Here is a 14865-nt window from a genome sequence, read left to right on the forward strand (position 1 = left end):
CTCTCGGAGGATCGTTCCCCAACAAGTAGTAGTACCTCCTCTCCTTGTCAGCAACGCGTGCACCATGAGGATTATATTACTGGTATGTGTCAAATTATTCGGTTATTTTGTTGTAAGCGCGTGATTTCCATCGACCGTGTTCTCTTTCCGCGGTTAATCGATTTCTTATGTTCACCTTTCGGAAACACCTTTCGGAAATTTTAACGTGTTATAATTCTGATGTTTATTTCTTTCTAATATCCGCATTTCATATAACGCGCGTAATGCACTATATTTGTGAAAAATTGATATAAAGGAAAATTTAATAATGTTTGACGAAAATAATAACGTTTCAAATATTTCGTGTATATATTAATGCATCGATATTACAGCGGTACATATTGCAAAAAAGTTTTCGAAACTAATAAGTACATAAATCAAAAAAAGATATATAAAAGATTTTTCTGTTCTTTTTTAAACTTTATTTAATGTATTCTATGGAGAGAGATATGTTACATGCAACAATAGAAACTACAATATGGCAATATAATTAATTTTTTTACATTCTTGAAATTGCTTAGATCTTTTTTATATTATACATTATTTTACATTATATTATATAGATGTATTGAGTAGATTTATTATTTAAATTTTTTTGTCACAAAATTGACTTATAAGTACTAATTACTATTGATAATTATATTTGTATCATTGACAATAAGATTGTTTAAAATTAGTATAAATATTTTTTTTATATATTCATTATTTTATCGTTGTATCGTGAACATTTAAATTATATAAGAAACATTTATATGTTTTACACTAAAATATTAATTAAAATATTAAATATTAAAAATATTAATCGTGGTGTTTAAAAACTGATTATTGTTATGTGACCTATATCAAATTAACTGTCATTAACGCAGGAAAATCAGAATCTCGATAAGATCTATGCAGTTCATTATTGCAATTTACGTGCGCGCGTGTGAAAACATTTATAATTCATATAGACGGCACATGATTAACAACGGAAAGTGAATTGTGTTCGCCCACTTGGTGTTCCATGCATGGCCACGAGAATTTTCGCTAGAAAAATCCTCTTTTTATCATTCATTCGTGCGAAAGACCTGTCAGACCCGAAGAAGCTGTTGAACTCTAAAATTGCAACAGTTTTCCCGCGAACAGTTGTGAATTAATTGTATTCCGCAAGAAGTTGTTGACATCCGTTACCTTAATGAACCCACACCCGGATGGTTGGGCAATGTAATCTTTTGTTGAATGGGAAGTAAACTCGCGTCTCGAAATCCACGGGTCTGCGTTCAAAAACATTATCTGAATGTATATATCATGCAAAAAAATATTTTGTTGCTCCAGCTAGAATTACAGCTTTTTTTGTATCCGATAGAAAATTATGTATCATGCAGACAGAATTTATAACACAAATGTAAATTCTCTGTCATTTATATGATTAGATGCAATAGATATCCAATATCGTAGTAATTGCTAGAAATTGATCTATTTTAGCTATTTTTCATACTTAGATAATTTTCATTATAACTGCAAGATCATTTTTTTGAGTGTAGTATCATTTTATTTTTGTTTATTGAAATTCGATGATCAATAAAGATAAAAATGATGACGTAGATGCATCCAGGTGAAATTTTTAAAAGCTACCTTACAAATATGATTACGTTGATTACGGCCGATTTCGTTAGCCTGATATTTTTTGCGTCGACTTGCACTTTTCAAATATGCTCATTACGTGCCTTATTGATTAATAGTGAAAGTTCTATTCATATTCTGGTTATAGCTGTCGGCATTGTTATATGCTGCTGGTCCATGGTTCACCTTTCTTGACCCGTGTCGCTTAAGATCGATAGACACAATGTTTCTTCTTTTATCTGTAAAGTTTTCGCATGACCAATAACTTGAGTCAGCATTATTGAAACTAAATTTGTCTTGAAACTAAATAATTACATTCATGCACTTATTCAAAAGCGCATAATAATCAATTACCACGTGTGTTCTTACACTCATAAACAACAGACCTGGCAAGCTGTTGTGGGAATATTTAATAATTGCCGATTTCACCCGTGCACTTGCAGCACAAGTATAACTCGCAAATCGTGCGAAGAAATACACAAGGATCCTGTATACGGATATTAATGTCGATTTCTCCGATTCCTTTTCTCGCGGCTTGGCATAAGGCGACAATTAAACACTTATTAATAATTCACGAGCGTTTCTATATCATGATTGTTTCCTTATTATCTCTCACTTTTCATAGCTCGATCTCTCAGACGGGTTCATTACTAAACAAGAGTTTAATAATAGGGTTTTATTTAGGTACAGACAAAAAGAAAAATACAGATCAATATGTCTAGAAATACAAAAGTACAAACAAACGATCCTTCGAAAAGGAACATCAGCAATACTGCTTTTCTTAAACTCTGAAACTCTCTTAATGAAATACAATTTAATACAATTTGATACATGAGAAATGGAAGAAAATCCATGAAGAATCTTGAGGAATGACATTAAAATTTTTGAAGAAATAAGAAGACGAAAGAAGAAAAGCAGAGTTAAAACTCTAGCACACAAAAATCTTAAGCAGTAAAACATAAACAGTAAGAAAATCAAGATGTTGGATTTGCTACTATTTACGTTATAGCCTTACGGTCTCTACTGTAATTGGCCAATTTACTTACTACTTAGGTTTTATTACTCAAGTTTTTTGTGCGCTATGGTCCTTAATCGCATGAAACGCAGATGATCTCGCACGCACATCGCAGATTGCTGAAGTGGAAGCGGAATAATTCCGGATGCGTGTATGTACGAAATGCCTCGAGTCCGATAGTAAGAAATCACAGCGCGATTGGCACAATCTGCGACCTGGAGAACTGCCTGGGGTAGTCCGATTATTGGCACTTTCACCGATTACACAAATATGGGACGTCTGTTTTCGCGAAACTTTTCGCAGCGATACGTTGCACGATATTTTCATCGTCGACATAGGCTAATCAAGATTCCTCCGGTGGCAGTACGTCATTGATACCAAAAGCAGAAAGCGCGTGTATGCACAACAGCATTTTTCTTTTCGTCAGCTGAATCAACAGCACTTCTCCCAGTTTTCGATACTGGCAATCGCGAGAAACCGCGATGGAAACATCAGTTTCCAATGACGCAGCTGGTCTGTCACAAAGATCGAACGCCAAATCAAGCGACACTTTTTCTTCGCTCGATTGAAATCGTTCAAGCACGAACGATGGCGATATACAAAATACAAGTGTCACTTGCAATAAAGAAAAACAAATGAAAAAAAATGACTTATCGCGACTGACATGATCATTTTCGACGGCGATCGTCGAGAAACCCGATTTGCCGGAGCCGTCAGAGATACGATGACGACGAAGGAGAAACCTCGGTAACGCCGAATTGCGAAAGCGAGGCTAATATATATAATAGGAGCAAATCTCTCGCCCGCTTTCAGCAGCGATTCTTCGGCGATAAATGATCCTCGGGATGCGGAGACTTCATTCTCTCATTCGCCGCGGGTCCTTCCTTCGTTACGCGTCTCAAAGATATTGACATGCGGTCGATACTAAGCCATTGTTACAGAGAGCACATCACGGTTTATGGCCTCCTTTTTACTGCCATTGCGCAACAGGAAATCGATTACCGCATGCTCAATTATATCGGCTCATCGAACACGTCAATTTATGAACGCGCACTTTCGATGAAAAATCGGATGCAATCTCAGTAAATTCATTTTTTGTTGTTACAAACACGGAATACAGCCTGAGACATAATTGAAAGGTACAAGTAATACGAACAGGGAATAACAGATTTCAATCTATCTGTATTCTAGTATACACGGTTTCTAATAAATTGAAATCTGTTCCCTATTTCTATAACGTTCAATTATTCACAGGCTTTACTTTAGTGCTTTAGTGCGATTTAATGCGCTTTAAAAAAAGAAATTTTCTAAAATGTGAGATTTCAATGCTGTAACTGCTCAGCTAATTAGCATTCCGAAGCGGATTTTCCCGTTTTTATCGCTTAGCCACGGCGTGGCGGCAGTCTCGTAGTCTCATTAGGCAGCCGGTTCAGAAGAAAATGTGAGAGCAAGAAATATATCGCAACACATGAGAGGCTGGTAAATCCATAAATTAAGGGCATGCCGATCTTTCGAGTGACTTGGAACGCTCCTTTCGAAACTGCGCCGTTCAGTGTTATAATTATGCCCGGTATTGTGGATGCACAGGCGGGCAAATGCATTAAGTTTGCCGCATAAGGTAGGCGGGGTGGTTTAGAAATATCGGGTAGATCGTTGCGCACACATCCCGCGTAGCGACGAAGCTGGATTCGCGATGGCGTCTTGCGATATACCTAGAGATGAAACCCTCAATTACGGTAATGAGATTAATTCGACGTTAATCTTCCGCATTCGAGAGGAAATTCGAGTGGGTGTCCTTTTTCTCGCAACTTTCCATATTCGACATCACTTATTTATTACAACAATGACAAAAAAACTAAGATTTTTTTTAGAAAATGAGTTTGAATGTCTTGAAATTTTATTAAAATTTTATGATATTAATTTTAAAATGTAATTTTGGTATAATAACTGATTGTACAGGAATGTTCTTTTATGATTTTAAAATACCTTCCTTCTTTTTTTGTGTTCCTTTTTTTTACTATAAGTAATTCCAAAATGGTAATGTTTGAGCCATGTCATTGCTGTAACAAAAAATAAGCATATCAAATATGCTTGTGACATTAATTAATTCCTTTAATTATTTTATTTAATTAATTTCAATTAAATTATTAAAATATTTATATTGAAATCAATTACTCTATTAAAATATTACTTATATTATCACAAAGATAAAAAAAATAGAATATTTTAATAGAATCCAGCAGGAATTAATTAAAGAATAAGGAAAAATTAATTTATTCAGTAATTAAGATTTCGATTCACAAAAATCTCTTAAAAATCCCTCTTTATATAATTCCAGAATCAACGTTTCAACAATTTGTTTATTAACGAAAATCAATTACAAATTGATGCTAGAATTTGTGTCATGAAATGAAAATACGATGGGATATTGATGCGCACCAAATTGCGCGCTTATTAATTTGCTTTCAACTTTCCCGCAATCTGAAAAAGTATGCAGCCGAATGACATTCTAATGATAAAGAAAAACGAAAGTTAGAGACTAGCGAGTGCGCTAGTCTTTAAGGCTGGCTAGTCGTAAATACAAAACTCGGCTTGGTTTCGTTGGCCGGACGGAAGAAAGTGAGAGCGAATGCTACGCAAATGGATCACCGGTGTGGTCAGCGCAGTTTTCAGAAGACAAGGGCACTCCGTGCGCCATACCAATGTATGCGCCCGATGCCCATACGAAATGAATCACGTTCGCTCTCGCCGCGCGCGAAACCACCCGCAAGTATACTCGAGCCTCTTTCCGAGCACTGCCTTTGTTAACGCCAAGCTCGCGCATGTACGCCACGTCGCACTTTCAAATATTTGTTTCGACCTTACGTGAGAACAGTCGCGGGCGCGTTCGTTTATAGTCGGGGCGCAAATCAGCTATAAACTCGTTCATTCTTTCGCTCGTTCGTTCTCACTTCCGGTGGGTATCGAAACGCCGAGAGAACGAAAGCTGAGACGTTTCGAGGCATCTTCTCTAGCGTCGATCGAAAATTCGCGCGCGCGAAAATGCCCTCTAATCGAGAAAGTCATCTTCCCGCGTCGCTTTAGAAAGACGGCGCGGGAAAATAATAGAGCTAGATAATGAAAGCTGTCAGGTTGATTCTTTACGTGGCCGATCTACATCCTTATGGCGTCCTCGTCGGGGCCGCGTTCGACGTAATCGAGACGTCTTACATATGACTTTCGCTTGTTGATAAACGTGGGCGCTACACGGTTGCCCGTAACGCTCATTGTTGCACGCCTGTTATCATTGGCATCTACACACGCGTCGCTGCTGCGCGAGAAGAAATCTGAAGACAGGTGTCGAAAGTAATGGAAAAAATAAGTCTTATTTAAATGTCAGCGTTTCAACAGTGGCGGATTAACATATCTCTCGCCATTCTTTGAGAGATGTCTGAGCAATCTCGTAACTTTCTACCGTCGCAAACATTTCTTTCATTTTTTTTGACGCGATGCAATTTCTCGTAACTCCCAGCGATGTGTACGCTACGAATCTCCTAACAAACTCAAGACCTTGAGATGTTACTCTCCACCCATCTCTTTCCGTGATTTCAATTCTGGATTGGGATTATATCACAATATAATTACAGAGGCAATGGATTATTTGGGTTGCTTTCATCATCCGCCTATCTTTGCCAGTGTTGCTATTCAGCATTATCTGATTCTCGTGACACAGCGGATTTTATATGATTATTTTATTCATGATTGTTTTTTATCAATTATTCCTATGATGAGTCTGAACCGGTAACGCTTCGATGATTTCCTATGTGAGAAGAAATTCAATCTGCAAGGTTAAGTGGGATTTCCATACACTTTGTGATTATACGCTGTTGGCGGATTCATTTCTTATCTTAATCATAATATTCCTTCTTGAGCATCAGTTGTATAAGCAACCTCAGACTAAAATTGCATCAATGCTTTAATCACATTACAATTAGAATATTACGGGTATCGCGTTTCTCCTTCGAATTAACTTACTTATCTGAATAAGCATTTGCGTTTCCATTTTTTATAAGTTACAAGTGCCGGAAACAACATTTTACTCTCGGAACTGTTATTTTCCGCATACTATTTATCACATACTGATAAATAAAACAAAGATTCATAGACGTTCTCATGGCAGTTTGTATAATATATTCGTTACGTCACCATCTTCATTCGGGAACAGAATTGATGTCTGTGTAAATAGTGTTCCGAAAGTATCCTTCCTGGTGCAATTAATCATGTCAGGCTTGAGATAAAGCGGATCCGATACGCTCGTCAGTCGTTTTACTAATTACCGATAATAAACGCTGAGTTCATCAAAAACGAATTCACGATCGCGACGCAGCTTCCATTGCACCACTTCCGGAAATCTGAATGTGGAAAGTTGCGGGCGATTTATTCTAACTACTTCCTAGCGTGAAACATGAGAGAAACGTTCACCAGATCGGTTGTCAGCGACCGATCTACATATATTAACGTATAAGGATATATGTGCAGAAGGGTGCGTACGTGTCTATGTGTATATGTATATGTGTCATAAAATCGATAACGTGGCTGTTGAGAATCGCAACCGGTCGTCGCGCAAGTCTTATTTTTTTTTTTTTTCTTTCGAAACTAAACGCGTCACCTTCACCGTGAAAGGAACTTGTTATCCTGTTCCTTGATGCCGCGTGCGCGCTCTTACCGTTACGTTTATCTATCTGCTGCACAACAACCGGGACCACTATTACAAGTATTATATATAGTAATATTTCCCACAAGCACTCTCGCTTTCAAGACTTCCTCAGATTTTTTACGTAAAACGGCGTACAAACAGCGCGCGTTACGAGATCACCACTAATCGTAGATCGGTAATTGGCTCTCCTGCTTACATGATTGATCCCACGCGAGGTTCTTCTAAAAACCCACGGCTCGTCGAGTAAAGTGGATATTGCTTATTAATCGTCTCCCGCCATCAAATTGTACTCGGCGTAAAATTGAGCGATTGTGAATCTTGGCGGCAAGTAATTATTTTGTTGTTACATAATACAGTGAAGATTATGTCTTTTATAAAAATCATGGGACTAATCAGATGAAAAATTTCTTTGAGATAAACTTGGATAATATGACTCTTTACAATACAAAAAGACATACTTTAATTTTTGTTATCTTTAATGTTATATTGGTATCTTTCCCGTGGCGGAATAGATATAGGTAACTAATGTAACACTATTAAGATAACAAAAATTAAAGTATATTTTTAAAGATGTCCATCTTACTCAAGTTTAGCTGTGTATTTTTAAACACAGTATTTTTAAATTAATTAAGAGAAAAAATCCTATTATTTCGATTAAAATGAGTCTTAATATTTAATAATATTCATAAGGAAATTTGCAAATACATTTTTTCAGTTCGCATAAACTGTGCACCGATTTGTTTGCCGGAAAGAAAATGAATTATTTCTTTTATTTGATTTATCAATCTACTTTTTATTTAAATAATATTTTTTAATTTTTATCAACAACAACACTTATAATTAATCATGTGATTGTATCCAATATCCTCTAGCTAAGCATTGCGACTTTTGCCGACCTCAATAACTGAAAACTCAGATTCAAAATAGGAAACATTCTGACAGAATAAAGGCACAATTCTACTTAAATTCTTTTTTCGGAGAGCTTTTTAGCTTTTTTATATAATATTGATCATAATAGAGAAGTATTGTAACAGATAACTTCTTAAAGACATTACACAAATTTATTTGATATTGTACAAATTTGTGTATAATAAAAAAGTAATAAGTTATTTTAATTTTTAAATTAAGATTTTGTAATTAGACCTTTGTTCTGCCCATTCTCTCAATTGAAAAAATGAACAATATTTTTAATATTTATTTGGGTGCAGTAAAGATTTAACTCTTATCTAAATGCTTCGCGCGTTATAGAAATAATATAGGCGTATGACTCAACCCAATTCGATTGCTTATAACTTTCATAAAAATGTACATATTGCTTACAATGATCATAAAAATGTACATATAAAAGTTTTTTTTAATTAAAATGTCAAATACTAAGAAGCATAACGGTACCAAACTATATACGTACAAAAAAGTTATAAGCAATAGAAAAGCGAGGGAAAAGCATTAGAAAAGAGAGAGATATGTCATAAAAAGATGTTTAAAGGTTAACTATCCACGTAATTATCTACAATCAGCAAATAGGTCATATTGCATACAATCATCTTGCTTCTTTTTCTTGTTATTTTGATTGATTTGATTTTAATTAAGTGTTTCATATTTCAAGACAAAAAGGAGATAATTTAGCGCCGCCCGTAAAAACGTTATCCGCGCAAAAATAATCGAAATTAAAGATACGAGTGTACGCGCGAGAAGAAGGACGTATGCTTATTGAGCGCGGCGAACGCGGATTTGCGCGGCGCAACGATTCTTCCTTTCTCCGAACAGTTTCGCGCGCGGGGGCTCACAGGCTCACTTATAGTCAAGGCGTGGTGCGCCATAGTCGATTGCGCCCAACTGGATCGGGCCACAGACCGAATGTGTCCGTGCCTCTCACTGTATGTGACTGGCATGCCACAACGTTGATTACAGAGCCCTACCTCGGCGTCACGATTTTCCACTAACCCGAATCAGATGGAGGAGTCATTAGCCTGTACACTCTTTCAATGGTTCGGACAGTTGCGAGCGCATATACCGTGGCCGACGATAATGACGACGTTGCAAGTCTTCTCGTCGATTTTGTCGAAACTCTGCTGCGCGCAGAAATTCTCCGCACGGGTCCGATAATCGCGAATCGGTTTGTACCACCGATCAAAGACCTTTCCTATTTTCAGGGAGCGCTTAGAAGCGGGTACGCAGCCAATTTCGTTTCCCTCCGATCGTTGGTTAGATAATCGAACAGTTTACCTCGATTCTAATGATCGGGCGAGCGTCTAAAAATTCAGAACCCGGAAGAATCGAAAAGCTTCGAGAGCGACAGTGTCTGGTTTTGTCAATGATGGCGACGGATAGTTACGGATTTCGCGCTATTCGTAAAAATTCTGCGTGTATCGATTTATTCTCTTTGCTCTCTCTCCTCGCTCCATCGATTTAAACGATTGGTTCGTAGAAGGTGACGAAAACACGAAAGTGGGATATAGAACTGTACCTCTGAATAGCTAATCATCTCATTACAAATCTCGCGAACTTTATGTTTGCAATTGAATTTCGCGACTACGAGCTTCGGCTGAGCAATCAGACTTATGAGAGACCACTTTCGCATACTTCTTGACCACGTTTGCGACATCGTCCCATTTGTCATGTGTACGCCGAATTGAGTCCGGCGGCTGTTTCGTCAGCACGCAACGCGCTACGTCGTCGTCGTCGTCGTCGGCATTGAAGAAAGGCGTCAACATTTTATCACGGGGTCGACTTGGAAATTAATCGGCGCACACCCAAGAGAGCACACTGCAGCCATATCGTTCGGCTCGAAAGTCCTAGAACGTGCCTTCCCATCCCAAGGACGGATCGTGTGCCAATCGTCGAATATTACCAATCACCTGGTCTTCGCGAAGTCGAGTGAATCGATCTTATCGGCGCTCGACTGGCGCGAAGCCATTTCAAGGAGCGAATATTATCATGCGGAATCTAACGATTACTTCGTATATCCGTGTCCGAACATAAATTCTCTTCATTATTCTCTAAACGGTGCTGATAGTAAAAACAAAGATCGTTTTATGACGACGATAAAAATTAAAAGACAAGATACTGATTATGTACGCATTATTAACAGCATTAATTGAAGCGATTGAAGATACGAATCTAAAAGCCTGAGAAAGTAAAAGGCTCATTAATTCTCCACGCATCATTATATAAAAACGTTAAACCTGCGTTCCTGACACTTTCGATTGACTCAACGCAATCGAAGAATAATAGACTTTTTTTTTCTTCGCGTGTCTATCTTTTATATTATTGTAGTCAGCAAGAGATACACGGCGTTTCCTGTGGGTCGTCACTAGGTGTGGTTACCGCCGCCTGTCTTTTGTGCGCGCGCGCGTTTTGCTCTCGACTTGGTTCAAGGAGATCCAGAAGCGGCTGGCATGGCGGCGCGGCCGACAACGACAGCGAAACATGCGCGTCGAGTTACATTACGACGCTCTGAATCTGAATCTCTTTCTCTCTCACGATAGGCACGCCGACTACGCTCTTGCCTCGCCCGTATTCGGGTCAGCCGAGTAGTAGAAATTACGTAACACGTGTGCGCCGGGGCGGTTCCCACCGAGAACCGCCTTACCGGAAGTCGAGATCACATTTTGTCAGAGGACTCACGGTCAGCCTCGCGGAAAAAAACGCGTGAGCGTTTCGTTCCCATAAGCGGTAGAATGATGAATTCCGAACTGGGAAATATTGAAAGGCTGTTTAAATAATGACTCACAACCCAGATAACAAGCTGATTGAACATTTGTCCATTTTTCTAATATTGTTAAAATGATGACGAACGACTTTGCTACTTAGAAATAGAATAATCTTGGAAATAGAAATACAAGGAAAAAATTCTTCCTTACAAAAATCTTGTATATAATACGTATCTCTCTTTTAACTAATTTACAAAATATTAACATCTCTCTTTTCGTCAACTTCATTAAGTGTATGTATTTTTGTAATCTTTGCTAGTACAGCATTGATTATTAATGCAATAGCAATTGAGTACATTGTAAATCTGGATCATTAATAATCTGGTCGATCAGATTTAATTTATAAGATCTGATAACCGATTAGTAATTCATAAAGGAATTTGAAGCATTCGCGACAACAAAATTCACGTTATAAATGGAATTTAACAGACATAGTCGTGGAATCAGAGCAAATATAGATGTAATCTAGCAAACTCTAACCTTTTACGACGTAGCGGCCATATACTACTCGTGCTCTCGTTTAACAGCCGCGAAGCCGAGCATTCGGTCGCATTCGAGTGAGCGATAAGGAATTTTACGCGCATACTCACTGATCCGCGAAACTCGCTCTCTCCTCGCTCCATCTTCTGTTTCCTATTGACTATAAGCGTATCTCTGTAACGCGGATCTGGCTTTGTGCATAGAAACTAGACTAGTCGGCTAAGACCCATATCCATTCCATCTCGACATGGCTCCAACAATTTCGATTACGCTTCTCGCGTGACACGATAAAACCACGTATCTCCCCCATGCGCCGCAAGTAAAAAATCGCCAGCGTCTGACATGCATTGTATATTTCTACTTAATGCCACTGATACGTGTTATTAAGTTTCAGTTGTTTCTCGAAGCACATAAATGTCGAGGTCAGATTTCTCAAATTCTTTCCCATTACTTCATAAGATTATTTCTCTATAAAAAGTCAGGTTAAATGTATTATATCGATTAAATGTAGTGTAAAATGATATAATTCTGAATACGATATACAATTCCAAACAAAATAAAATTTGAAACCAATTTTCAGAATTCAAGTTTGGTAATCTTAATATTATATGAAGGATATTAAAGAACAAAAAACTAAACTTGAATCTCGAAAGTGAGACGCGAATCTTATTTAATTTAAAATTGTATAATATTCGACTGTATCATCTCACTCTCTCTCTATATGTTTAATATAAAAATATTTCAAAGTGATAAAAAGTAGAAACACTGATCGTGCACATATTACAAATATTGTTTCCTTGAAAAATTTTAGAAAACAAATATTTTACCTACGTATCTAATTTATTCAGATTTTAATAGAATTAAAAAATTTACAGATTGCGATTTCCGAAAAAAATCGAAAATGATCTCACTTCCTGTTTTCACTTCGCCTTTTCTAAAAATTTCGATCTGACAAGAGCACCGACCACTTTCTTCTGTGCGCAACACGCGTAACGTCGTATCAACACGTTAATGATCATATCCCCGCACACTAATACTCTCGCAATAGCGTGTGTGTTGTCTACCATAGTAAATTCTTCTTCATTGCCAGGTAATCTCGGCGTGTCTGCTCGTCCTAACGGAAGCACGGCGAATGCAGATCCGGCCTCGCGTGACAGGGCCTCAAGTGTACTACGAAGAAGAGGACAATCAGGCCGCCGAGGACGAATTCGACACTGTGGCAGTTTATCAGCCGCGTACTCGCGCGCTTCCTTCGCCACGATCTAAGGATGCGCTGCATGGATCAAAACCACCACCAGTACAGACAATCAGGAATTATAATAAGGTTAATGACGACGGATCCTTCACCTTCGGTTACGAGGCGGCTGACGGTTCCTTCAAGGAGGAGACTCGCGGTACCGACTGCGTCGTGCGCGGCAAATACGGCTACATTGATCCAGACGGCAATAAAAGAGAATTCACTTATGTCTCGGGCAATCCCTGCGATCCAAACGCACCAAAGGAAGAGGAAGAAGAGGAACCTGAAAAGGAGGAAGAGGAGCTCTCTGGACCGGCGAATTATCCCGTGGTCAGGCCAGTACCTCGACCAGTCTCAGTGAGACCCACGTATCATCAACCTACTACTCGTGCACCCACTACGATTTTCCAGACCGAGTATCAGCTCGATGATGATGCTAGCCAAGAATTGACCGAGGATGATCTGAAGCCGCAGCTGCGACCATCAGCCTTTAGAAGACCCTCGACCTTAGTGCAAGTCACGCCTTCCACCGCCATTTATGAATCTTCGCCGTCCTCCAATCCATCTCTTTTTAGGCTAGCTTCTACTCCGGCCCAATATCAGACTACTGCAACGCCCGTCCTCCGTAGCCAGCCTACAGTCACTTCGAGCGTTTATCAATCGCTCGAGACCACCACTCGCCGACCAGTGACCCGTCATCCCTCAGTCAGAGCCCAATCAGTTGCAATAACCCCCCGACCCCATGTCGCCCAAGTAGCCGCGCAATATGTCTCCCCTAGTAGCACGGAACGTCCCGACAGTCTGCTCTACGCCCAGACCCATCCCACGATATCACCATTGCGCACTACGACCGCCGCTAATGCGCCCCATCTTGATTTTGCCGCCGAGCTTGAACGTTATGTGAACACAGTCGGCTCGCACGTTTCCGCAGCCCCTGCGAGGTCCCAGACCGCCCAAGCATCGCCCCAACCTACTTCGAGAGTTAAGTTGACCGGTCAGACGTCGGTCACCGCCGCCTCCGCAGCCGCTGAGCCCATCTACCAATCGGAGCTCGTGTATGATCCCGCGACCGGTCAGTACAATACCCAACTTTATCAGACACTACCCCAAACCGTGGGTGACTTTAGCCTCAGTCACAAACTCCAACCGTTCGTAGCCCAGTCCCAGTCCCTCCTCGGTCTGCAGCAGCTGCAGCAGTACCAGCAGGCCCAGCGTCCGGTCTATAAGCAGGCCCAGTCGGCGCCCACCCCAACCATAGCCCAGCCCCAGGAGGTGCTCTACAGGAAGCAGCAGAGCCAGCTGTTGCAGCAATCCCAGCAGCTCTACGCGCAACAACAACGTCGTCAACAGCAGCAACAGCAACAGCAGCAACAACCTCACAGGCTCCAGCTGCTGGATTCGCAGAGAGAACCCCAAGCGTTCTATTACGTCGCGCCCTTGAAGGCCTCCGCTGCTCCTACGTCCCTTGCAGTAGGTCAGATCGATCAGTTTCTTCGAGGTAGCCGCGCTAATAACTACTGATGCAATATAAATCGCGATTCTTAAAAGATCTTTCTAGGATCCTCGAATCCCTTGTCGATATTTATCATTTGATATTGCCTTGAGTGTCCCTCGCGAACCGAGAATTTCGCGCTGATTACATCATAACGTCGGCTCATGCGTATACAGAGGGTATTACAATATAAGTACATGCATTATATATAAAGTATAATATCTCATGTGGCGCCGAAGCTGGGATCAAATATATCGCCGAGTGAATGGCACATACGAGCGCTTCGATGCATGCGTTGCACGCGGGAGAATGCGTGTGCGGTATATATTTAATATAATCAGCGCGACACGAGAAAGGCGCACGAACATGATTGCGATAAAAAGAATCGCGATAAAGGCCGTAGATTTTTATTTTAATCGCGCGTTGCAGGAAACGCGGACTTTCTGAGAAACATTCAAAGTTTATTATTTAAACGGATCTTGCGGTCTTCCTGTAATTCTTATTTTGCAGTAATGTGGGATTTTCTGAATTACCTTGTTCTTGATAGCGCTTTCATGCTTTGATAGTCCTATATATAATTATGTATATATA

The 14865-nt window shown here is 39.6% G+C and overlaps 1 protein-coding gene across 2 annotated transcripts; it reads left to right on the forward strand.

Moving 5' to 3' along the window:
• On the forward strand, positions 1–14717 carry LOC108690890 (putative mediator of RNA polymerase II transcription subunit 12). Of its 2 annotated transcripts, XM_018198419.1 has the most exons (3): positions 1–82; positions 12636–13854; positions 13939–14717. In XM_018198419.1, the coding sequence occupies exons 1-3, from the start codon at positions 65–67 to the stop codon at positions 14301–14303; spliced, it is 1602 nt and encodes a 533-aa protein (XP_018053908.1). In that variant the 5' UTR covers positions 1–64; the 3' UTR covers positions 14304–14717. The 2 variants fall into 2 exon arrangements, with proteins under 2 accessions (XP_018053908.1, XP_018053907.1); XM_018198418.1 differs by having other exon boundaries at positions 12636–14716.
• The last annotated feature ends 148 nt before the right edge of the window (positions 14718–14865 follow it).

This window comes from Atta colombica, unplaced genomic scaffold (genome assembly GCF_001594045.1).
Source record: "Atta colombica isolate Treedump-2 unplaced genomic scaffold, Acol1.0 scaffold38, whole genome shotgun sequence".
Classification (NCBI taxonomy): Eukaryota; Metazoa; Arthropoda; class Insecta; order Hymenoptera; family Formicidae; genus Atta; species Atta colombica.